Source organism: Amaranthus tricolor, chromosome 11 (genome assembly GCF_026212465.1).
Source record: "Amaranthus tricolor cultivar Red isolate AtriRed21 chromosome 11, ASM2621246v1, whole genome shotgun sequence".
Taxonomy (NCBI): domain Eukaryota; kingdom Viridiplantae; phylum Streptophyta; class Magnoliopsida; order Caryophyllales; family Amaranthaceae; genus Amaranthus; species Amaranthus tricolor.
The window spans coordinates 24511806-24539151 of NC_080057.1; the positions used below are offsets into that span (position 1 = coordinate 24511806).

General features: G+C 35.6%; 1 protein-coding gene across 2 annotated transcripts; it reads right to left on the bottom strand.

Annotated features, from left to right (window-relative positions):
* Positions 1–30: 30 nt before the first annotated feature.
* Positions 31–26869, bottom strand: LOC130827663 (guanine nucleotide exchange factor SPIKE 1). 2 transcript variants are annotated; one of them, XM_057693447.1, is made up of 31 exons: positions 26604–26869; positions 26382–26466; positions 23514–23676; positions 22675–22763; positions 22421–22530; positions 22276–22331; positions 21829–21926; positions 21488–21625; positions 19924–20235; positions 19461–19739; positions 18203–18370; positions 17932–18123; positions 17752–17795; positions 16434–16503; positions 14710–14871; positions 13487–13594; positions 12388–12425; positions 11216–11360; positions 9929–10055; positions 9523–9716; positions 8118–8248; positions 6146–6221; positions 5885–5995; positions 5170–5352; positions 4697–4834; positions 4203–4373; positions 3707–4054; positions 3280–3612; positions 3008–3193; positions 1397–2371; positions 31–810 (listed from the first exon to the last, which is right to left on the bottom strand). In XM_057693447.1, the coding sequence occupies exons 2-31, from the start codon at positions 26457–26459 to the stop codon at positions 556–558; spliced, it is 5478 nt and encodes a 1825-aa protein (XP_057549430.1). In that variant the 5' UTR covers positions 26460–26466; positions 26604–26869; the 3' UTR covers positions 31–555. The 2 variants fall into 2 exon arrangements, with proteins under 2 accessions (XP_057549430.1, XP_057549429.1); XM_057693446.1 differs by having other exon boundaries at positions 26382–26472.
* Between the last annotated feature and the right edge of the window lie 477 nt (positions 26870–27346).

Consider the following 27346-nt stretch of genomic DNA (forward strand, 5'->3'; position numbering starts at 1 on the left):
AAAATCCCTATCGTTACTCCCAAGGTCGAAAGATAGTTATGACGGGGGAGGACGTCACCCCCGAACTTTTTCACCTAATATGATGCATATAATATGCATGTCCAAAAATGATAATTACGTTTGTCCGAAAATTTGAAAAAAATAAAGGTTATTTAATAAAAAATTTTAAAACTAAGCATTGAATAAATCATCTTCCAAAATAAGTGTCTTATTGTCCGAATTGTGGTAAGAAATTACACGTTGATACTAACAACAAACCATTTAAAATCAACTCAACAATTACATGCTATTAGTAATAGAATAAATTTTTGCCAATAACTCCCATGTTTTTTCATGGAAATAACCTAAACTTAAAACATTACCCCACTAGTTATAAACTAAAGACTGATTCTACTTTGTTCAAGACAATTATCAATAAAATTAAGGATGATAAGTACTGTACTAGAACTATCAGAACAAGATTTCACACAAAATATGTTAGTGATGAACATCAACAGATGAAATGAACCAAAAAGGAGATATAAACACATCAAACAACGAACGAGATGCAGTTAGTTAGAGCTCAGAAAGAATGGCAGGAATGTAGTGAGATAACTCGGCTGTAAGTGATTGAAATCCATTTACAAGCTGCGTATGAAACTCTTGGTCTTCTTCTCCGATTAGCCTGAAGTGTACTCGAATTGCCCTCTTACAAACAGCCATGAATTCGAGTAGTGCAGCAATGAGTTGTTGGAGTTCTTGGGAACGAAGTCTTGTTGCAGGCTCACCGGAGAGAAATGCTGTACAAACGCTCAACACTCCACTATTCACCTGTTGGGACACAATTCCCAATATTAGTAGTCATCGAAAGCGCTAGCAAATTACTCGAACCAGCAAGTAAAATCAACACATTAAACACATTTCTTTTAAGACCAGAAGAGCAAGTATATAATTTCATAGTCTGACCCAGTGTAACATAATTCGCTAGTTCATTTGCCTTTTGAATTCGCGATTTGATCAAATTTGCCCAAGAATAGCCCAAAACCGAATATAATTCAATTTTTTCGATTCGCGAGGAGATTAGCAAATCATGTGACACTGGTCTGACCCTTAAATACATACTTTCGGTTCGGGGTGATAATTTGGGGAGGAAGGTATTAGGAATTTTCGATATTAGTGAGAAGTTGCATCCCAGATGTTTTTTAGAAACTAATGCTAGTTTATCAAGTCGCGTTACTGCCCCAAATCATGCTAAAAGTCATGTCACATGACTTATATTTGCATACATCATTGAGACATTTAATGTAACCCCGAATTTTGAGCAAAGTTCAGAGCACATGAAATTTGCGACTCGATCAAGGACAGAAAATTTTATCACCAGAACAAAAGCGATAAATTAAAAGAAAGCACTACTCACTTGAACTGCGACACTGCCTTGCAGTATTCTTTGAAGGCTTTGTAGACGTGGCAATTGGTCCCCTTCAGAGCTTCGAGGTTCTTCAAGCTCATTTCGGAGAGCAGCAGTCCGAGTTTCAATCATCCCAATAGCATTTTCTACAGGTGAGAATTCCATAGATTCAGATTTTGTCACCAGAAGCCTGTTAACGAGAGCTGGAAACGAGCCTTCTGTTTGAAGAACACTTCGTCGTTTCCATTGATCCTCTAATCCACCTTGAGTCTTCCCATTTTTAGTAAAAGGAGTGTCGAACAGAAATCGATCAAAAACACGAGCTCGGACGCTTCCAGTGGAAAGGGAAAATATCCTATCCCTCCTACTTCCGAGATCCTCATCTTCCATAACGGGATCAACAGCAGTGATCTGCAAATAACAGACACCCGGCTGGAGCTCATCTGCCTTCACTTGTCTCGAATCTTGAATAATATGCAGCCGGTGATTACCGTCCATCCTGGATTCATATATATGACTAAGCTTTTCCATGATGTCACCCAGCCGTACATCACGAGGCTCTCTGTATACATATTCTTTTTTATCCAGTTTTCCAAACTTCTCGCCGTAAAAGCCTACCCTATAATACGTAGCATCAGCAAAAGGAATTGGACTTGCTTCTTGTTCAAGGATGGATTCATATATACTAGTTAGCATTGTGTGACATTTGGCTAGTTGTCCATACGCTCTTCTGCTTTTGTACACCGGAATCACCAATTCTAGAATGCTTGCACAGAAGTGATAAAGCTCAGCTTGAGAAAACAGTTTGTTTGCAAGCTGAAGGTATTTTACAGCTGAATCGACAGTTAGCTTTGAAGCACCATAGCCTTCCACCTCGGCAGCAGATGCCTCAGCCGTGATTTCACTGTTGACCATGGGGCATATTTTACGTAAAGCAGCAACGTGCTCTTTGCTCCACACACCATCATTTCTACTAACTAGAGCCTGCAAAGATGAATCACTATCACTATTACTAATAAAAGCATATTTTATAACTATATCAGCATAACATAATATCCGTAATCCTCAGCACATAACCTATATTAATGCAACATAACACATCCTAATGGGTCATCAAAATCAAAGTGTCAACTACATCATTGCAAAAGCCGCATATTGGATTTATTTAACCATAACACTTTTGGAAATGACCCCGTGACTATTCCATGCATGATCTGAATGCACATGTGCCTGTCTTTTTACCAGTGTAACATAATTCGCTAGTTAATTCACTTTTTGAATTCGCAATTCGCTCAATATGACCCTAAAATAGCCCAAAACCGACCATAATTCACTTTTTTGATTCGCGATTCGCAAAGAGCCAGAATTGTAATATGCCAAAACTGAATTGATACGTAAAGCAGTTAGTACAATCATACGTAGCACAGGTATTTGATATGCATACAGTATTCACCCATCAAGAGAAAGAAAAAGAATAGTATACACAAAAGAATGCTCAAGTTCCCAGATCATTGACGAACATGATTTACGAAGAACTTTAAGAACCACAGACATAATAGTAAATAAAGAAACATTTTTTTATTTATTTGAACGAGGTTTTCGAATCAAATTAAAAAATACCTGCATAACAACACCAGCAACGGCAACAGCACATTGTGCTGCTTCAGCCCAGGACTGCATTTCTTGATGTGCATCACATAGATGCAATAGCCACATTATGTGAAGATCAGGAACTGGAGCAAATGCAACTGCAAGTTTGTAAAAACTTTCTGCTGCAGCATATCTATCAATGTTCATGACAGGACCCTACCAAGGAAATGTAAAATAATAAAACATCAGGTATCAGACTATTCCCTTAGTACGGACATACATCTCGAAAATGTAATTCTTACAAGGAGAGCATGTTCCAGGCTCGCATCGAGAGCCAGAGTCAAACTGTCAGAGAGAGACTTGACTTCTGACCAGGACCACCTATTCTCCGTAGAATTTTCAGGAATCGCAACCAGAGCATTCTCGGGAAGACCACACTCCCTCAGCAAACTGGGGCTGTTCACTTCATCAGCCATTTCCTCCAAAGATTTACGAAGCCGCTTCTGTTCACCACTCTCCTCAAAACTTCCATCAGGCTTCATAAGAGTAGCCTGGACATCAGACATCAACTCTGACAATGTAATAGTCAGCATGACTCTAAGCCTTGTCGTCTGCATGAAGTTACAGAAAGAGCTCTGCAAGGAAAATACTTGTTACACCAGGGTAAACAGCCTCAAAAGACAAAGTTGTACTAGTACTTGTGTTCAGTAATGGTGATTAGAAACATACCCTTACGAGAATCTGAAGACCAATTACCGCCCTTCTCCGGATGTTTTCATTTCTATATACAGCAAGACGAAGGAGATGGAAAGCAATTTGTTTGAGAAAGCGATCATTTTCACGTGACATTAGTGTTGATCCATGAGAGCTGAATATATTGTTAAACACCAGCAAAAGAGCTTTCCAGAACGTAAGTGGCTGATTCCTTGAGAAAAAGCTTGTGAATATGGAAGTAATACAATCAAGTTTTCCATAATCTGTTGCTATTCCATGTGAAGCAGCAGTTGTAGAAAATTTTTCAATAACTTCTAGAACCTGAAGACTGACAGCAGCACACAAATTCTCCTCCCACAGTTCCTGAACAGAACACCAATATAATCCACACAAAATCACTCCCAGACAACAAAGAACAAAACGGAAGGCATCTGCATGAGAAGATCTGATTTGGGATTTGCTAAGCATAACAAAAACAAAGTGATCTTGCACGAGATGTCGGAGTACCTACCAGCTTCTGTCTCAATATCGGATGCAATGATTCTCTTAGTGCTTGTGCAGAGGTTCCTATCCTGGAGGATTGAGCTTGAGCTAAAGCTTCTCTCAAGGAATATGGTTGGCTAGGAGAGCTTAACTGAGAGTTCACTCTCTGCCACAAATAGTTATCTGGTGTTCTATGGGGCTGCAATATTTTTTGCCAATAACCAAAAAAGACATAAACAAAATGAAAAAGAGCCTTATGTTCATCTCGGGTATCAAAGTCTTTTGAATGCGTAAGTTCAAAGCTGATCTTTAGTTTATGGCATCGATGAAAATCCAAAAGAAGTTCCTTTGCATTCAACTATTATGGTTTTTAAATTCCAACTGTTATGTGTCAATTCCATCAAAATTCATTTACATCCGGAGTTTCTTTCGAGTAAGATAAGCGGAATGTCCAAAAATCTAACCAAAATAGAGGCTTCATCCTTATCAAAGTTTGTCTGATTCGAAAGCATTGAACTTTACCTCTTGTCGAGATGCCTCGGAGAGATAATTGTTGATAGCAGGAGATAACCTATCCGAGTACTTTGGAGATGCCGCTCCATCCGCCACAATAGTTTGAGAACTATTGCCAATAATCATACTGTCTGCTGGTTTTTTATGCTGCAAAAGTTATCTTAAGCATTAGAGTAACAGAGTAAAAGTAGCAGCTGATATTAATAGCACCCTTAAAATCTAAGTCTTGAATCACTATATCTTGATGCAGTTACTATTGCCATTTTCCCACACCATCATCCTTTAAAAGAAGCAAAGACAACATCTTCAAATTGCATGGCATTAAATTTAATTACCATCTACAATTGAAAACCTATCGAGCAAAATCAACAGAAATACAGGAGCAATAATATAGCAACTCACACCTCAGAAAGGGAAATGGCCAAATCAGTATACCATACGAATTATGAAAAAATATAAGTTATAATGGAATTAAAGAAAACCTCAAAAAGGATTAAGCATTCCTCAAGAATTTTGAAAAATAATCTGGTTCTTGCAATGCTTTGCTGCCAGGCCTTGACAAGCGATGCATCATCTAAATTGCGTACGATTTGCAGAACAACAATCAATATCTCACGCTTCTCAGCAGCACCAAGGTTGTAAAAGACAGGCATTTCGTCAAGTATCTGCACAAATCACTTATCTGATATTCAGCATGACAGGATAAACTCCCTCTACACACACACACACCCGAAAAAAAGGAGCTTTACTGAACTTCACAGTATAAATCCATGGAAGTGATATATGAACAATATCACCAAGTTTATCATTATTTAATAATGAAACGGTTACTTAGAATCCTTCAACAGTATACTTAAGAATCGTTTCAAATCCACAGACTACGACCACCAAAATAAAGATAGTTCATACACTTGAAAATACAATTACCCCAATGCCATTAGACATTAAGTGGCTTCCATTTAAGCGTTTGGGGGTTCGGACGTACGCAACCTTACCTTGTGGTAACAAATAGGTTGTTTATGATTAATAGTTGATGGAAAACATCATATGTTATTTCATATAAATAAGAAATGCACACTTGACAATAGCTGGAAAAACAAAATTACAAATAAAAACAAAAAATTTGCCGAAAATTTGATCTTTGGCGGATTGGATTTTGTGTTTGCAGTTTTGCACCAAAAGATCAAACGCTCATACCTGACTGATCAGTGGAAAATAGAGTTGTGCAATATATAGTTTATCTTCAGGCTTTTGGTAGCGGGCATCAAATTCATGTTTGCACATGAGAACCACCAAGATTCTTGCTCCCTACAGATATAAACCTCTCAGGTTACATCCTCAGAGAAGGGTGTTTTACAAAGTTACATTTTGAGTTATAACTTCAACGACGAAAAAATTCTAGCAAGCTATTCTACCAAGTAAACAAAAAAATTAATACAAATTTACAAGTAAACTTACCTTCGCTTTTAGTGACATATCATCATGATCTAATGTAAGAAAAAGTTCCTGTATCAGCACTGATGCAAGATAATTCCTGCAGATAAATCCAGTAACCAAGCCCAGATAAGGTTACCACCACAAGTTCTAGTACAGCTAAACACAATCGCAACAATGCAATAAAGACACCCAAAAAAAAAGACGACGACAGACAACTATAGTATTCGAAAAGCAATAGATGATGACTAAACCTTTAAATGCTCTCCTAAGATGATGCTATTTCATGAAAGAGAAAACTGACTAGCAGTCCATTCTCCATTGAATCACAGGACAAATAAAAGATGGTAGTGAGACACTGATCAAAATGTCAAACAGCCACTAATTCAAAGATCTATAATTCACATCAAGTTAACAGAGCAACACGACATATGTTTAAACTTCTATTCCCAGACTCGGGCTTTAGATTATCAAATGTTGCAACCTATATTATTAAAATAATGTATATAAATACATAGAATATTTTAGGGTGGATATTTAACACAACCATAACTCCTATAACTGGCCACAAATATAAACATTTTGCTAATTTATTCATGTGAACCTATATCCACTCACCCCTCCACCGCCACTCCACTATGCTCAGCCTTCTGCCTTCCTCAACCCTTTGCAGAAATAGCACCTTATTTCTAATCAGCCCTTCCATCTTCCGTCTGAACATTGAACCCTACTATTTTTGTCCAACATCAACTACCCATATTTCTGTTAAGATTCCTTGAACTTATGACCAATAAGCAAGCCCAATGATGATGAGTAACCCAACTAGATGGTCTATAGAAATGATGAGTCTCTTGATGGATAAGAATCCTTGTGCAACTTGTTTTAATAATCAAACATGGGAATTAGTACCGATTCTAATCATCTTCTACAAATCCATGCCCTATAAGAACATTTTGCGGTGACTATTAAGAAAAAATGTGGTTCGGTTGCGCTTCCATTTGCAAACAACTTCTGTGGTCAATGCGGATGGTTTTCTGGTTGTCTCGGCCTATAGCTTGGTCGTGGTAAGCTCAAAACTATAATAATACAGTCGCGATATAGCAGCAATATGGTGGCAATTGTTATATCAAAAAATCTGTTTTAAAGCTCAAAAAACACCATTTGATTTTACCTCATAGTACATGCAAAAAAATTGATGTATTGGTACTCATTTTGATCAGCTTCTCAAAGTTTGCATTCTATATAAAGGTTGTATAAAGACAACGTTTATTTCTCAAAAGACGCCATTTTGAATGCTAAAAAGACCATTTAGGATTGCCTTGAATTGCTTACCTTAGATTTGTAAATGGTAGGACCCACAAATAGGAAAAAATTAGTTTTTGGCTATGAAAATATTTTATTATTTTTTCTAACTACAAAATCAATTAAAGAAAAAAAGACAAAAAAGAAAAAATTGAATAATTTTGAAAGCTAGTAAAGCCCATCATTTAAGCGACTCAAATAATTTGCTCGAATAAGGTCACGGAGAAAAAAAACTGAGAACAAGGGATCACCATGAAGATTTTAATATGTTCATGTGAACCACATAGAAAAACTGGAAGTAGGGTTATCAAGTGGAATATCTCCATAAATCGATATGGTATCTTTGTGTTGGGTTACACTTACACTTCATTCTTCCTAGAGAAAATTGTCACTTAATTAAGAGAATTACAAAAGTAGAGGAGACAAGGTTGGTGTGTCCATAAGAATGCTAAATATGGGTTTTGGACTTTTGGTAACCAACACGAGGGTATAATGAAAAAAATATAGATGGATCAGATATTAAAAAGATAGTGAAAATAGTGTGACTATTACAATTCCAGAGAGAAAAGTTTAAGCATTTTTTAACTAATACTTAAAAAGTTAGAAATTAAAAGTCATTAAATGCGTGAGTAGTAGAATAAAATCGATACCAACGAAAAAAAGTTGAGTTGAACATGGAAGATAGTCAAGTTACCTGTCCGAAGGGTCTCGTCCAGGCATTTCCACAAAAAGATCATGATCACATATGATCTGTAGATAGGTAAGCTTACAGTCATGAAGAACAGATTGGCATAGCCCAGAAAATTTATCCAGATACAAGGAGGCCTGTAACAGGATGAAAAAGAGTCAGATGGTTTGCCGTTATGGTCCAACCCTCCACAATTGTTGGAGCAATAATATAAGCTAATAAGAATGAATGTTTGTGTGCCTGTTCCCTATACTGTGTCACATCATTTTCCACCCATTCTACATATTGAGGTTGCTCGTCAACTGAGATCTTATGACTCTAGAATTTTGAGGCTGGAAGTGGACAGGCTCAAATACTTCCTGAAATCTTGGTGGTCCAATTTTAATCTTCTAAAGAAAGCATCAAATCATACAATAGAAACTTTTGGATGACAAATAGCATCAGTTTCCTTTGTCATCATCACGCGCAATCAGCCATATGTAAGCCAAGCAGCACCTTATTACGTAAGAAAAAGGATTGGCATCTTCTAAGGCAAAGGTCAAAGCCAGTGTCACACAATTCGTGGTTCAGTTTGATTTGTTGTAAGGACTTGGATTCGTGATTCGCTAATTGGAAGATTTTCTATTCGTTCGGCTAGGTTGTTTGATTCGATTTTTCGGTACATGATTCGATCATTTGGTTCGCCAATATTTTTTCATGATATTTTATTTAAAACTTCAAAATAAAATGTACAAAATAATCCTCTTTGTTTTCCATTAGGGGTCAATCGAAAATCCTCTTTGTTATCATAAGGATAAGTTTGCATACATCTGACCCCCCACACCTCGCCTTGGTGGGAACCGAAGTGGGAGCCACTTAATAGCATTGGGGTCCTGTAATAATGCTAGAAATTAATGTACACTATTAATCAATCAACCAGCAATATTCTTCTAGCTATGACGGTTTGTGCACATAAGTTCCTCTCATGTTTTCTTCAATTTTAACATGGAGTGTGTTCAAAGAAACATTTATGCATGGAAATTAAGGGAAGTTATTTTTTTGCATTTCTACAAATTTCTTTTCAATGGTAGTAAATCAACCAGCAGCCAACAAAATTCTTCTAGCCACGGAGGCTCATGTGACAATGATCCCTCTACCTGTTTTTCCTTCACTCTTAAAGAGTTGTAGAAGAGTATGCTAATTTCAACTGCTGACTTTTTAATTTTTAAATACTTTTCTGATTATATAGTTGACGGGACTGGGGGTTGGAATTTCTTCTTTCATCCTAATGAGGTCTTACTCTTTATGTTGGCACTCCTTACAAATATAAGGATACGATTTACTAATGCAAAAAAAGGAAGCTCACAAGAGTACATTTAATTCAAGATCAAGTAACATGGGTCAAGTAAAATTAAAGAGAAAAAAAACATACCAGTTCAAAAACTTGGCGAGGTTCAATAATAGACAGTAGGTCATAACAGAAAAAGGCCAAGCTACTATTCAAACGCTTGGCTAAGCTCAAGCCTTTTTTACAACGCTCATGCACTTCAGAGATAAGACAATCGTAGAGCTGTATAATGCACCTGAAAACTCCTTCTTTCAATTGCATAGGTGGAACATCCTCACCTGTACCATCAAACAAACAAGCATAATATTTTTGTTACATATGAACCCAATGCACATAGGTTTTTCAATCACATAAAAAAAATTGAGTAAAGGAAAAAGATATTGAAAGAATACATCATTTAACTACTAGATCCCCAAAACGCAAGTGGAAGTAGAGGATAATCGAAACAATATATAAGAGATTTGCAAGCAAAAGATTTTGGATTATCTACCTGATGGAAGGCTATGATAGAAAAGGCGTATTTGTTCCAAAGCCATTGACTTCACAATTAGCTCAAGGAAAAACCAAGACATTGCTAAAACATCATCGTATACTGGTCCCACACGATAACCTTTTGCCTATAAACATAAATTTGTTAGAGATACTTAATTGCAAGATTATCATCAGTAAAGATGGTTTGTTAAAGCATGATTTTGCAACAAAATGAATTCTCTATAGAACAAACATCTAGTAGAAATATGTTAGCACATACAACCTATCTATGAAGACATGAAAAAGTAAATACATTACCCAAAATTCTTTCTAAAAATTAGACTACAAAATTATTTTTATTTATAGATTTATAATTTCTCTTGCCTTAAATCATATTTTTTCGGGTTTGGATAATTTCAGATTAAGAACCCAAAACACTTCATACTTTTCTTATTTATTGCCACATTTGCCCGTTCACAAATTCTTGTGAGAGACGGTCTCTTTGAGAGACAATCTCTAATTGGGCTGACTCATTATATATTTTTTAAAATATTGTAAGTAGGCATTAAGAATATGGTAAGTAGATATTAATCTTTAATGGGCTGGGCTTCAGATACGTCTCTCAAAGAGACGGTCTCTCAAGAGACTAGTTGTTGCCCGTTTGGGAAATGTCATATTAGTTGCAACATGTGTTGCCCTACTTACCCTTTCGATTTTTTCTCTCTCCTTCCACTTACTCTACTTCTCCACTTGATTTCTCACGGAGCTAAGCCTTTGGTGTCAAGTTTGCAACTAATACGAAACAAAGGAATTAGCTCATTAAATTATGTTCCCTCACTTAAGTGAAGATGCATATAGCTTTGGCAATCAAGGGTCAATTTAAATAACCTTTTGTTATTACAAGGTAAGGGTGCAATCAGCCAACCCCCAGCCTCCTGACCCTGTCTTTGAATCACTCACAAATTACCAAAGTGAATATGGTGTAGGAATGTCAACACTAACAACCTCCATGTGATTACGAAAATAGAGAGAGAGAGTGTGAGAGACGGAGAGGAGAGATAGAGAGGGAGGGGGGGGAAGAAGTGAGAAAGAGGCAATATGAGATAACAGAACAACAGAAGACTTAAAAAAAAAATTTCTTTAATACCCTTGACTTTGACAATCCAATTTAGTACTAATAATCCCAATTAAGTTGTAATCGTACAATTCTAAAAATTATTTTTAAATCATCTAACCTATATCATACAGAGTAATTAATTTGCGCAAAATTGCACCATAAACACAAATTGGAACTACAAAATTGTACCTTACTACGTGCTAAGCTTCCCCACACGGTAGAAAGACCAGAATAAACTGGTAATTGACGACCACCAAAGTCATCAAATGCATAATCAACATAGCTAATGAGAAATCGATTTCTTTCAGCATCATCCATTGATTCTTGCTGAACCCTGTGAACAACAGAATTATCTCTCTACTTACTAAAGCAGTGACTCCAAATCCGACAAAAAAAGTCATAAAATAAAGGACCTGAAGCTAGAATGTGATTGGATCTAATAGTAAAAACACTAAGCATAAAATAACAAAGTTGCCTAAATGCAAATTATACACCAATAATATAATAGTGGCTGCACCAAGTGTAATAGTTTTATTTGCACTCAAACTAACAGGAGATGCACATAAATGTCTTCACCCTTGCTTGAGAAATTGGTTTGGAAAATGTTCAGCGAAGAAAATAAGGGGAAACAGAAGCATTATTTCAAATGTAAAATATTCCATTGATAAAAAAAACCCAATTAAAAAACGGAATGCCAATTAACTGTAAAATTTTTGTTTTGTAATCCATTAGAAATTATATCAAACCCAATGAGCTGAAATGAAGAATCAAAAAAACGTTATGATAATAGCATTACTTTTCACCAACATATGTTATTGTCTGCCAATCCCTCCATGCGTAAAAGTTAGCCCCAAGGCCCCACTTGATTGAAAAGGCTCACCCATAATAACAGTTCAATTGAGCAAACATTCAGTGATAGAGGGAGTTCAAAATTATTTAGTCCAAAGTCAACTTGACATAATTTCTACAAGACATTCTCCTATTTCCACTTGGTTCAACTCGGCAATGCTTAATGTCACGCCGTTCAAGAGATACACGCATATAACATATTGAAATGGGAAACAGCATAGAATAAATTCCCTATTCCACTTGCATGATGATTAATCAGCAATATCCAATAAGTGGTAACAAATATTACCTCTACAGACATTACGTGATTCGTCCATATCTAGTGTACAATCCTAGTTATAGAGACATACTCAAATCAGAAAGTAAGTATCATCACCCATGTAACACAATAAAGAACTTTACTTCCCAAAAGCTTACTAACTCTCAAATGTTTCAAATGCTCTGCAAGGCTGCAACAGACAAATCATATATCACATTTCCAGGAGACTTATTAGCTATGCAGAGAAGCATACCGAGTCAAGATATTAACCATAGCTCTAAAAGCAGCAACCTGCATTAAAAGGTAAAGATATAAATGAGAAATTTTGGAAAATGTCCGAAGAACGATAACTTAAAACTAGATCCTTCAATTGTAACAAAGAGCAACACAAATTTTTCCAGAGCCATATTCTCTAAACATAATCTCATCATTTCTGTTTCTGATCCTTCTGAATAATCCTTCACAGAGCTTAGACCATAGACAGAAGAGAGAAAAGATCAATAGAAATGAAAGCTTCTAGTGAAGGTTTACAAAGTTGCAACAACAAAGTCTATAAGTCTTAACCTAGAAAAGAGAACTTAGGGGTTGTTTGTGCAGAGAACTTGAGTGTGGGCATGAGACTTCAAAAGAAAATGGTAGAAGTCCCGGTGGAAAGGAAGGAGCAAGACTTATAAGTCTCACGTTCCGAGTCTCACCATTTTATGTCTTGGGGGGAGGTAGGACGTTAGCGAGACTTGGTACTAAGGAGGGGAAATACCACAAGACCTATCATGAAAACATACTTCATCAACTTCTTCAATTCATCCTCTTTAAAAATCTCAAGGGCATTTTGTAACTTTAAATTTGATAATAAAGTCTCAGCCAACAATTTCATCCCTCTGCCTAACAAGGGATCGGGAAAACTTTCATTTGATTTCCATCATAAAATCCCACCCATGGTGCAAAAATGCGGTAACAGCCACGATTGTGGTAATGGACACGGTGATGCGATATGGGGGTGATGTTGTTTCCGTACCGCCAAATATCGGCCTAAACCATGAAATATTTCTTGGAACGGCCTAAGATGTGGTTTTTTTACACCTTTACGATGCGGGTAATACTACTTCAGTAAATTTGAAAACCATTATGATACGGCCGATACGGTACAATGCGGCCTTGTTTTTGAACGATGCCATAAGTTAACAATTTAAACTTTTTAAAATTTTAAGTGCATCACTAATAACTCCTAAGCCATAATCCCTAAGGTAGCTGGAGAAGTCCACATGACAGACCAAATATTTTCATGGAGCATTATATCTCACAAAAATCTGGTAGGTTCTGTGATGATTACTGTACAAAACTGCAATGAGTACCTGAAGGGTTTCACCACCATTCCCGATTAGATGGAGAAGCATATTCAATATTGGGTGAAGAAACTGAAGCAAAGCAGTGGAATCAACATTTTTCAAACTGTTAATGGCCTGCACAGAAAAAAGTAGATAGAAATGCTAGGATCAAGAAATTAAAATTATTAAAAAAAAAACAGTTTTCCAATAAAGCAGATTTGAAATTTTCAAATGCTTATTTCTTAGACAAGTTTTTTTTTTTTTTTTTTTTTTTGTTTTGCATATGATACAAGTAATAGAGACATCAACTATAGCAAGAAAGATGAATAGATGATGAACAGAGGTGAAATTTGATACAGGTATGAAAATTTCAACAGGCGAAAGAACAAGGAGAAATAGAGCTCTAGTGTGTGCAACAAAAACAAAATTATATTAAAGGAAAAATGGAAGAGATCAACAGACTTCCTCCACAACATACAATGATAGACTAAAAGAACGATGGAAGAGAACACTACCTAGAACACAAAACAGAAGCCACTATTTTCAAGACAGTTCAAATTTTCCTCATAAGATAATAACATTAATGCTTGGCTCAAGAAAACAATATTATAAGCATTTGAAAAGTATTAACTGGTGACTTCTATTTTGTGTTCTAAAATGAAGCTACCACTCATTAGTATTATAAACAATACTGGACTCCAGTTAGAAAAGAAAATACCCTTCATCAAGGTTTCAACTTCAAAATTCCACTTGATAAAGCTTTTTTATAACTTGAGTCAAGTATTAGCTCGAGAGTATCATGGGACTTTTCTGTAAGATGTTAAACACATTTCTTTTATGAATGTTTGAGAGCATGAGCCATTTCGCCCTTGGCTCTCCATTTTAGTATGGATTATAAATGACACTCCCTATGTGTCTTTTTCATATAACTAGCCATAAATTCTCCAAAAACAAAAACTAATTTACAGCGAGAACATCTCAATAACATGAAGGGAATGAAATCACTGTAGCCTGCCAAAGAAGGAGTCATCATACGCATTGAAATCCTTACTAATGAAAATGATTAACCTTAAACAAGACCCCCTTGATGTGAATATAAATGCTGTTTGGCATAGATCTCACAAAATACTGAAATCAAGTAACACCGAGCTAATAGAAGATATACAAATGACAGATTTTGAGTAGAGACAACAGTAACAGTCAGTATTTAGGAACATGTATGATAATTCAAAAGATAGTAAAAAATTTACCTCAAGAAGCTCAGATCCCCATGGAGGGCTCGTTCGAAGGATGTGCCTATCATACTCAAGAAAGAAATCCCTAATACGTTCGTTAGTAGGGTAAAGAGAAGAACACAATCTCAGTCGCAATTTGAAGACATTCTTCCCATCCTCTAAATAGTCGAGCCTCTCCTAATACATGACATAATTATAAGAGGTCAAAAGGAAATTTTTTGATAATTTGAAGTATGCAACAATCACAACAAAGACCCCAATAACAATGATAGACCAAGGTGAACAACACTCAAGAAAGATGAATATGAATCCTTTCATAATCAACAAATAAAACGTTGACCATCACAGGAGACCAAAGATTAAAATATAATCAATGCATAGTATTAGTAGCTGGTGAAACAGGACTTTCGGACCAATTGAAGTAGCTAGCACTTAATTTCATCAAATGTTATTTTGTTTCTCGAATCCTTATTAGTTCAATGTGAATGCAAGCAAGAGTAATCCAATGCAGAGTAGGTAAAACTCCACATCGCTACTATATTTATGGCATGTTGTTCAGTGAAGTTGCGCCCAGAATGGAAATCTATTAGCCACTAGGCTACTACTAAAGTACTAATTGACACAGAGCAAGAAATTTTTCCTCCAAGAACAACTTGGCATTAGTTTGAGCGGTCTATAGGGAATGCATAGCTGTCCTTCTCAAATCAGAAATATTGACAAGATTACAACTATCTACTTCTCAATGCATCTTCAATGTGTAAATATACAATAGACTAAAATGAAGATACTTGTCGGGAGCCTTGAAATACAATCATTGTCGAACAAATTGCACGCTGAAGCACAGATTGATTATAGCAAACACTCACCTTCAGTGTAGGTATTTCATAAATTACTATAAATTATACTAACTCTGGTTTCTTTTAAGTTTCAGAGAGATGGTTTGCCTCATGTCAGTTATTTCGATGGGTCTAAAGATTTGTAGTTCTTTGGCTTTGGATTATAATGGACTTTAATAAAAATGACTCATTAAATCATGTGCACTTCTTGACGTTTGCTAACAAGGGTCAATCGGAAACAACCTCTTTGTCAGTTTTATCATTAACAAGAGTAGGGTTGCGTACACCTAGATGTAAGTCACTTAATGGCATCGGGGTTATAAAATGTAGAGAAGTTTTGGCTCATTTCTTAATAAAAATGTTGAAAAATAGTAAACACCTCAAGGTGGGCCCCAAGTGCTTTTCAAAAATAAGAATTTCCCTCATTTAAAGTTTCCTTAAATGATAATATGCAGAATGAACATAACAGATGTTTAAGAAAAGTGTGCACCATGATATAAAAAACAGAGGACGTATGTTTCAACTTACTCGCCCTACGGCTTAACCACTTTAGCATAAAAGAAATGTTTCCAGGGCAAGTCGAAATACATAAAAGAAAAACATGCACAAGATAAATGAAATTAGCGAGACAACCATCTCAATCATGAGTCATAACTTGTAATACAAATGAGGTCACATTGAACGACCTATGGCAAGCCTGGATGTAATCATAGCCCCATAAAGTAAGTACACAAAGTGAATTAATTTGAAAACTTGATCCTTCATACTGCATAGGAGTTGGTTTGTCTAAATTTCAATTTTAAGACAGCTTTAGGACTCTAATTTTTGTTATTTCGGGATAGGGAAGTAACTTTAACATTGGATGAAGAGTATAAGAAAATGTATAGCATGCTCAACATATACCTTCCCAGCATCTTGAAGATAATGCGGAACTAGCTCTCTCATAATGGGCAGTGAAATTTCAGTTCTTGACCTGATTAAACAAGAAGTTAAACTATTTAAAATGCATCCCAAGAGTTTTCTATATAAAAGGCAAAGAGAATTTATAACCAAAAGCCACCCATAATAAATCTTCTCCCAAAACCATCTCTAGCTGAAGAGATTATAGAAGACCGACCCCGCATTCGTCATTGTATGTTCCAATGCCACTATATAGACCCTTATTATAAACTTTGACCCAACCCCTTTACATGATAAGTAATGTCTTTCCAGTTCCCAACACCACAGAAAAGAACACAATAAGGTCCATAGTTCACAGCCACAACTTTGCCTCTTGCTTCAATAGAGGACACATCATTTCAATTTTGATTGCATTCAATAAAGAAAAAAGATGACTGAAAGGTAAAAGGTTTTCAGCGGAAAAGGCAAAGAAAATATAAGTAGTATAAAGTTGAACTAAGGTGAGAAAACGAATACCTAAAGTAACAGGTTTTCAATCCAAGTACTTGAGGTGAGAAATAGATCACATAAATACGAAGTAAATGTACTTATTAGTGCATCAACATCTTGTCATGAATTCTTTATTTGTATCAAGATTTATGTATTGTGATATATACGGTTTTAAATTGATTCTTATAGTTGACAAACAATAATCACAACTCAAAAAGAAATTTATAAAACTACATCCAAACTCCAATAAAATTTCAGCCTCAAATGTACACAACAACAATGCCAAAGGCTTAATCCCAACTATACAGGGTCGGCTACACGAACCAAAATATATCAATGTGAGAGATCAACACAAACAAAGAGTATATCTTGAGGGTGCCTACTCTTCGTAATTTATATCTTCTCAATAATGAAAATTTTAGTAACAAAAAAATATTTCTGCTCCACATTGTACAAGATAAAAACTTCTCGCAGATATTGAACAACCATCGTAGTGCAAAATACCATTTCGGTAGCGGTAACAGTCGCGAAATGGATTTCACGGATAACGCGGATGATTTCGTGGTCAATGCGGCCTATATTTTGGTCGCAGTGAACTCAAAAATTTTTACGATATGGTTGTGATGCGCTAATGCGCCCTTGTTTTTACACTATGACAACCATAGATGGACTCTAGTAGCAAGTGTGATGGCACTAGCAATCTGTAATGGATCCAATGTTCATTGCATTACACAATCCTATTCGATCAAAGGGTGATAAAAGAGCAATAAAATAGCAGCATAGAGTGCATTGTCAAAAGGAAATGAAACTATATAGATGAACAATTACTTACTGAGCGTATGTAGACAAGGGAAGTGCTGCATAGCCAATCACCACCTACAATAGCATATTGGACAGCTTTCTCATTAAGAAAAATAAAGCCGAATTCAGGAGACTTGAGGTAACAGGAAAAGGAGAAATCGGCTAGTTGATCAGAAGTATTCAAATAGGAAAACATAGAACAAAAGATTACCGGTTTTGGAGCTTCCAATTTAGTTTGAAGGTCAACATGAAAGAAAGTAAACAATAGATGATGCAGTGGCGTCCACATAGGAGGTAAAGAGACCTTAATTTCGTCATGATAGCAACCCACCCTTGCACCAACAGCAACTTGTGTGTGAGCCCACTTCTCTAGTGATGCACCAGCCTCCCTAGGGTATGTTGCCTATAAATCAATGACAAGCAAACTTAACAAAATCAATTTTAGAAGACTATCAGTACTAGATCATACTTTAGGTACTTGCCTCCAGAGGTTGTCGGCGAATATCCGTGTCATCCTTACGGAGCTCTATCCGTATGAATAAATTCCTTTTCCGACTCAAGCTAACAGTCAATGGATACACATATAGACAATGGAAAAGCTGCAAAAAAGGCTCATTCCTCGCGATAGCACGGAAGTCAAATGCATGAAACTGCAAGATTCAAGTCATGTGTTAATCGAAGTAATAAAGTGCAAGCTTTATAGTCCACCACTCCAACCACCTAATTTGGATATGAAAAGTTAATTTAAATTTTTTTAAAAAAATTATATAATAGCAAAAGGAAAAAGGGAACACCAGAAAAGAGAAATGTTCTTTCGTGTAAAATTTAACAATTACCCCAAAAAACAGCCAATCAAACAACAGAAAATAGGAAACTTCAGAAACAAATCAATTGCAAATAATTTAATACTCTCGTCAGACTGAGCTGTGGAAAAGATACAAAACTTCTGTTTGCAAATGTTTTCAACAGCTCACCTCAAATGTTTTTACTTTTTCCCAACTGAGGAATAAAATTAACTTCATTTCCAAATTATCGTAACCAAACATGAGTAGCGCCCTTGTTTTCTAGTGTCAAGGCGACAAAATAACTTAAGAGTTGTTTTGATGACATAAGAAAAGAAAGAAAAGAGGACTCCAAAAAAGAGCATCACACACTTGGCTAATCTTATAAACAATCAGTTCCTCTAATAAGCTCAATCAAAAACAAAGAACAAGAAATTGATCCTCGGGATTTTAAATTGATTTTTCTGAACAAGATTTATGAGATCCAAGATTTAAGAAAATTTTGAAGTCAAGAAAATTAAAAGTCACCCTATAAATTTTAAAATAAAACACTGCTCATATCAAAAAAATTTGAACAATTATACTAATAAAATTAAAACTCTCTAATCAGTCCTGTTTTCTCTATAGATTACATGCATCTTCGACAATATATCTATATTACGTATATACACCAGTGGCGGTAACATTTCAATAAGATAAATTTGGTTAACGTTTTAGTCTGTGAGTGCTTTATGCTAGCGTGAAGCTCCACATCTTTGAATATTGATAAGCTGGACATATTCTGGTATGAGAAAGTACGACAGACAGCTCCAATAGATAAATTCTTGCTAATGGTGTCCAAAACAATAGAAACATGACAATTTAATGGAATAACATGTGATCTCAGGCTTTCAGCAACAGGATCAGTAGAGGAAGTCAATAATAATCAACATCAGAATCATAATAATGGCATACTTACTTCATCAATTTGGGAATCTTGATGCTCATGAGCTTTTAACCCATTTCGGACAGATTCGTTTCCATCAGTAGAATATTGTTTTGATTTGGTATTCTGAGACTTATCCAAATTATTTGGAATCTGTGAAGAATCAAGGATATTACCCCCCGTATCAAATGATTCATTGGTCATACTGCCACTTTCTGAAACATTTTCGAAGTCAAGATTCCCGGCATGGAGTTTCTCAATCTCTAATTTCAGCATGCCTCTAACAGGCTTATGGATCTTTCTTTTAGGGTCCTAGAAAAACAAAAGCAATTTAGATTTTAAAAAATTCAAAAAAAAAATAGTAAAAAAATCTCTTTTTAACACTCTCCGGAAAAGGCACATCTCAGGAGTGCCAAAGGGAGCTCTTTTGGGAAAGAAACAGAATATTGTAAAACATGACAAACGACAACGAAAAGTGATTGTAAAGCCAACAGACCAGAAGAGAATCCTCTGTGTAACTTTCTTTAACTTTGTTCAAATTTGATATTTCGACGACGATTGAGCTCCCGCTCATATAACCCAGTTTCCCATCTAAAGTGATCTTGGCAGTAGACTCTGATGCACCCTCATGGAAACTAGAACCAGAGACACTTGGTGCCAAAGGGCTACTTGGAGAACCAGTACCACCAGAGGTTCCGGCAATGCTGTTATCAAATAATGGTACCATTGCCCAAGCAAATGACTCTCTGTAAGGCATAATTCGAGACCAGACCTGCAATTTCTGCCTCTCTCTGTCACTCAGCTGGCTCTGGAAAGTCGAAAGGCAAAATTGTGTTTATATGTTAGAATAAGTTAGAAGGAAATTCTTAGGACAAGAACAATTCATATATCAAAAATATTCAAATAATCTGGTAAAGCAAGGTAAAGATGTGAAAATATAAATTCTGATGTCAAAACTGTAGGAAAAAATAAGCCTACAGCAAATACAGTGAGCATGAACCACCATGTTAAGCCGTAGAAGTGTCTTAATCTAATTCATAAGTTAGATAGAACACAAAAATATTAGGAGCAATACTGCTCAAGCAGGGATGTTAGCAGCAAAACATAGCCATGACACTAATGAAGTAAATAAACACCTTGATATACACATAGTCCATAGGGGTATCTAATACTACTGGTAATCAGTTTTCCTCAACATTGCGTTTCATTTCTAGTCACCTTAGACCCTCCAGTTCTATCTTCTCTTAGTTTTTCCCTCTCATTCCTACTTTCTTCTTGATGTCATTTTCATCATCATCTTCAAGCCATCCACCATTCAAGGTCTCTTTCATTCAACTATCCATCATTTCATGGTTTGTCTGTCTCACTTTTAAATATCTTCCATTCAAGGTTTATTTCCTTAAAAAAAAACACAAATGTTAGAAGAAAAAGATCACATTAGTGATGGTGTGAGGTTTCTGTCTTCTGCATATACCTAGTAGGAAGAGAGCACTCGGGCTATGTGAGGAGGAAAATTGATAGTAGGAAAGAAGAAAGAGAAGAGGATGTATATGGCGAGGAAATAATATGGGAAGAAAGCTTTAAATTAGCACAAAAATGATGATGAATAAACAAAAGACAAGAACTATGAAGGTCCTATATAAAATGGATAGAAAGCCTAAACACACAAAGATCTAAATAACAAAATCCTACAAAGTAAATGAATATATAAGCATTTAATCTACGGATATTAATTTACTCATCACATAGTGATTGAATATGTGAGGAAGATGCTATGGATTTACCAGCTCAATGGAAGTGCATAGGATGGAAGAAAAGAATAAATAGAAAAAGCCCATGAACAAACAATACTATTGTCCTTCCCTTGTTGTAGTGTTGCTCTCTATCATAATTTCTTTGACCACCCCCGGACGTAGAACAAACATTTGAGGCTTTATCACCCCAGAACTCAGGCATATTTCAGGGCTCAGAACACAAATGTTACAACAGAGAAATCTTCAACTAACCACGTCAAATTAGAACTACCAAATCATAAAACATAAAATAGACAGGATACAAACTGGTTCTTTTCGCGAGTAGATAGAGGAAGTGATGCCTCCTTCTTCAGTGGCAGGCTTCTCCAACTGGATCAACAAACAAACTGACGCTGAGGGAGCATCTAAGTAGAATATAGCTCTTGATTCATTTGAAGTACCAGTCTGCAAACGTGCAGAAGTAGAGGCTGTAAGTTTCAGACAGCTTTTTCAAATATGTTCAAGAAATGCAGGCACGATTATGGAGGAGAAAATACAACAAAAAGAATTAAAAAAATAACCATCTTCTTTTCACTACACAAATTTGAAATGAAAATGATTAGGGAAATAGATAATGGCTTGGAATATAAAGCTACTCTGGAACTTACATTTTCCATTGCTGTAGGAAGCACCTGGAAAACAAAGTCCTCCGATAATTTCTCTCTTTTCACTTTGTTATACAAGCAAATTGTACCATAAAATGGTTCTGCAAAATAGCATATTCCATATCAATCTAGACAATAAAGTCGGAAAACTTGCACACACAGAAAACAACATAGAAGATGTATGAAGATATAACACATTAAAGTTGATTCCAACCAAAATTTGTGGTTTTTACTATGTTGGTTGACTGCCATTGAGAACGTACAGTCGGTAAAAAATACGACAGCTGACGACAAGTGCATTATAAAATTTTTAACATACCAAAAAATATATTATGCTTAATGGAACTGAAGTATGTGATTCCAATCTTGCTGGTCAATTTTGGGTAGCAAAACAAAAAAATATAAAGCAATTGTTTCTAAACAAAATAGAGTGAAAGAGAGGACACTTACCAGCTAGTCCAGCTTGAAACATAAGAGAAAGAACTTTCACTGATATTTTCAAGCCACTGAGAAACAACACAATTCATAAGCACCAACCTAAAAGGTAATCTTTATGCAAAGTGTATAAAATAATGGAATGAAAAATCTGTCGAACCTTCCATACTGCACTTGAGTTTCTGGAACTCTTTGACCAAATACCATAGACCTCTCACTCTCCCAGTCAAATGCAGGTTCATAAGCAGGCAACGGCGACAACCCAAGATGCTAAACAGATATCGCAAAAAGAAAGTCAGTCTATGTTGCTCCGGAAATTTCAAGAACTGATGCACATTAAGAGAATGACATAGCAGTAAAAGAGATCAATAAGCATAAATACATAAAAGAATTATAACATTGAGAAAGGAAAACCTCTCCAAATGGCCTCCCGGATGTGCTTGGTAATTCTTCATCAGTAACATCTTCGTTTTCAGTTTGTCTGGCCTCGGAAAGATGCATCTCTGAATATATATCAAATGACAAAAGATCAAATAATGAAACATATGTCGCTTGACCACTGAAGACTTAAATAGCAATTCTATCACCAAAAAATAGTACAACTACTCAAAAACTAAATTAAAGATGAGTCAAAAAGTATGCCCACAAAAAATCAAACTACAAAACAAGAAAAACCCAAATAAGATCAGGGGTGTAGATAATGATCATTTATTCCTTATTATAAGATAGCGAGAGAACTATGGCAAAGCTTGTTTAAGATCAGGGGTGAAGAATGGGTTACTACGAGAAGGATTGGTGATTTTCGTTTGATTAACCATTGTGGAAGGGGACGGAATAATGATCTCAAAAGGATGTGGGTGATTTGTTATTTAACCATTCTATGGTCTATATGGTGAGAAAGGAATAGGAGGATTTTCAATGATCGAGTTCTGTTGGTAGAGGTGCTATGGAAAAAGGTTGTCTTTTTGGCGTCACTTTGGGCTAAGGCACATAGATTATTTAGCAATTGCTCTCTTGATGATATATGTAGAAGTAATTAGAATGTGATATAGAAGTTATCTTTATTTGCTTTTTGGGATTCCTCTTCCCATTGATGTATCGCGTGTTTCTTCAATAATAAAAGTTATTCCATGTCAAAAAAAGAAAAACCCAAATAAATTTATTCTAATGTTAGTGTATTGCTACTTTCATCTTACACTGTAGCATAAAAATATAATTCAAAGAAGCTCCTATTGGATGCCGAATAACATCACCTGTTTCAATATCAGTGTCAGCTCCTTCATATATCTGATTTTGAAATGCAGTAACACCAATGCTCTCATAATGCCCATACTTGTTTTCATCTTTAACCCAATCAGCTCTGTAGCATTGGAAAAGTTCATTCAGATGGGGCCACTGTTCCACATCCTTGTCAAGCTGGATAACGAAAAAAAATGTTATCAGACGATCGATAACATTGAGCATTATAATCAAATTACTTTGAAACATTACAACCATGAAGCAAATAGGAGCCAAGTGAACAATGTTTGACAATTTACATTGAAGATTAAGCAATCTACTAACTGATAATGCATTCAGCTACAGAAAATTTCATTCCATTACCCTCGAAGATAAAACAACCTAATGAAGATGCATAAACATTCAAAAGAAAATGAAGGCATTTAACAAAGCTGTCATCCACTCAGCTTAAGGATCCTCAGTTCAGTATTTATTACATGCAGACAAATGAAATAAAGGATTTAAGAATTTTTGGAAAGGGAACCCAGGTTACAGTTCAGATAGCCCGGTGGAAATGCTGAGGCCAACTAAGAGTCAACAAGTCATGCAGTAGGTAAAAACCTACAACACTACCATCATAATCAATCCGTGTTTGTACAGTCGCTTGTTTCTTGTGTTATAATTTAACTCTATCAAACTAAAGATACATGACAATCCACGAAGAGGCGGCTTATACAAAACAAATTTGACAGGACAGAGGACAATAGGCCACTCGAAAATGGCTTATGGAAATCACAAGCTCAAAACTCTTGTCATTTCGGCACATTGATAGCATTTATAGAAGGCTATCTCAAGAAAAGCCTCATTGAATGATAGTGTGCAGAGATTTATGGGGATAACTCAGATGGGAAAAATAAGATTAGAAAGAGGGAAACTCATCACTCATCAGAAATTTTACAAGAGTAGCATCCCTTGAGCTTTTCTAATTGTTACTTAGTAGGCAAGGTATAAGGAAAACAAGGAAAAGGTATGCCCATAGTTAACGCTTGCGATAGTCCTTGCTGAAAGTAATATTACACTATGACTTACAGCAGTGAAGTGGTGTACCAACTTATGATTTTGGTGCACATTTCATAAGCTAGCTGTATTCATCTCTTCTACAGCAATGTGTATATCAAACATTATTGAATAAAGAAAATGACGAAGAAATATATCATGTTCAAAGCAATATCTTCAACTCGGAGTTTAGCTTATTTCAATACAAAATTGGGCATTTTGGAATTTTAATTCAATGAAGACAAAAAATCTTGTGTGGATACCTTGGGATTTATTAAGAGATAAATGTGAGCCAAATGAATATAAAAATGAATTAGCAAAGGGGAAGAACTGAAGAGGTAAAACTAGGCAGGCCTTGGATTGGAGACAATGTGAAACAGCAACATCCCACTACATACAACATTCTATTACCCTGATGCCACATTGCCACTAAGTGGCTTCATTACTTTGCCGGTTAGTTTCTCTCGACTAGGGCTTGCTTAGGCGGGGTAAGGAGGGTCAGATATACATGTCACAATATTCCAAGAAATCATCGCAACAAAGTAATGTTATCTTAAAACAGAAAAACAAAGGCAAAGCCTTGATCCAAGAAAACCATTTCGCATCAAGTCAAGAGGAATCATCAATAACAAAGTTCCCTTTTCATTTGGCCCAATCAAACATAATATTTGCATCAACTTAAAGTTAGAAAATGATCTTCTACGCATATCCTCCTCCACTAATTCTTATTTGGTGTTATATGCACTATGCAAATCTCAATCCCTCATATCATTCTACACTAAGTCATATAAATCATCTATGCCTTACCTCTACCTCTTCCTAGATCCCCAAAAGTCCAACAGAAAAGGTCACCTTTGCACATCACCAAAACGACATAGTTTGTTCTTTTTCAACTTGCCATGGCAACTCCAAGACCATTTGTTCTATTCTCATTCTGAATCATATCCTTTATGTACACTTACCCATTCATCTTACATATGCAACTCGACGACTTCATCTTCCTACAAAATAATCTTTTCCAAATGCCAAACATTATTATGTGCATTACTCATATAGCAACAGCGGTATAATGGCAATTCGCAATAAATTCCTTTAGTGGGACACTTAGATTGCATAATCCTTTGATTGTGAAGCACCATCACATAGATTTTCATTTCACTACCCTCTCTCCCTTAGTTTCCCACCTTAGTTTCATATCTCATAACATACTTCTTGATGGTAACATTGTAAATTTGAACAAGATGACTAAACTTGACTTTATAGTTGTCAAATTAAACAAGTTATTCCAAATGAGAAACCTCAACAGGCAGTTCAACCACCATGGAGTTAAGTTTTTACAAACCTTCAAAAGCATAATGAAGGTTGTTCTTATGACAAAGGGATTCTTTTTAGCTTAAAAAATTTGCAACTCGGAACCTAAAAAGTATTGTAGCTTCATTTTGTGTCCCAATATGTGCAATCAATCAAGTATCAACACTAGATTATAAAAAGTACAGGTTAACAAGCATATAATATAAAACTCTGAATAAGTTTAAGGCATTACTGCTATAAGAAATCAAAGACAAGATTTTCCTGAATGCAGCTCAAGAAGTATAGTACCCATTATCAACATATACCCATATACTATATGGGGTCAATCGAAAACAACCCATTTGTTGTACACATCTGAACCCAAATCCCGCCTAGGTGGGAGCCACTAAGGACATAAGTACTGTACTCTTATACCATATCTGCTTACAAATATTGTTGTAATGAAATAGGGGAACTTTTAGGTCATGCATCTAACATTGTTAAAATCATTCATATGAAGTTCAAATTAAGAAAACTGAAACGGTAAATGAACTTACAAGTGGTTCTAATTTCATATTGGCAGCCCATGAATGCCGAGTTACTCTACGAAATCGATGCCCATATGAATTCTCCATAACCCACCTGTGACTACAAAAATGAAGTAAGTTTAGATCAAAAGAAATGAGCTTTTTTGTTTGTTACTGCAAGAAGTACTACAAGTAGCAGCTAAAATGCCGGAAACCCATGAAAGAAAAAGGAAAAAGAATGAAGTTATGAACCTGAAACACAGATGGGAATGAAGGAAGGAAGAATGGTGGGTGTAGAATGGGGTAGAAAAAGGTCAGATCTGGGAAGAAAGTTGAGAAATAGGATTGAAGATTAGGGTGAGTGAACAGTGAGAGTATGGCAAAGTGTGAAAGACAGTGAGGAGAATGAGAGCAGGTGGAGTTGGTTGAACTAGTGAGAGAAAGTGAAAGAAAAGGAGAGTCTGAAGGGTCAAGCCAAAGAAAGAATGATGACACTCACTCGTTATGGTTGACGGCTCACTGCTCACGGCTTACGGTTTACTGTTATCTTAATATGCTATGCCTAGTTATTGGTTTATCTGAGTTAGGATTCTCTTTATTATTTTTTATTAAAAAATAATGAAGAAAATAATAAAAAGTAAATTAAAATTTACTTTTTTTAATGTAGGCGTTAAAATCTTAACAATATATATAATGAAGAAAAAAGCAATTAAGAGATTCTCATTTAGTCATTTATATAGTTTTTCTTCTATTTTGCCTTTCCCTGTTATCACAATAATGGTAAAAAAAAAGTCAAGAACATTGTTAAAAAAATTAGAATGACTAAAGCAATTATATTCGGCAAATGTGAAATAAATAGAAAAGTTTTTTTATGAGAACATCAATTCAAAACAAATATAGTATATTTTAGGGGGGAAAGAATAAAAACATGTGAATGAGATGAAAATAATAAGTTAGATGTATAGATAAAAATTAAAGAAAGAGCGTGGCTTATG

Coding starts and splice junctions, on each gene's coding strand:
- LOC130827663 (XM_057693447.1), bottom strand. CDS start 26,459: ATGGAGAATTCATATGGGCATCGATTTCGTAGAGTAACTCGGCATTCA. Junction 23,677..26,381: donor ATATGAAATTAGAACCACTT/GTAAGTTCATTT, acceptor TTCGTTATCCAG/CTTGACAAGGATGTGGAACA. Junction 5,353..5,884: donor ATTTTCCACTGATCAGTCAG/GTATGAGCGTTT, acceptor TGATTTGTGCAG/ATACTTGACGAAATGCCTGT.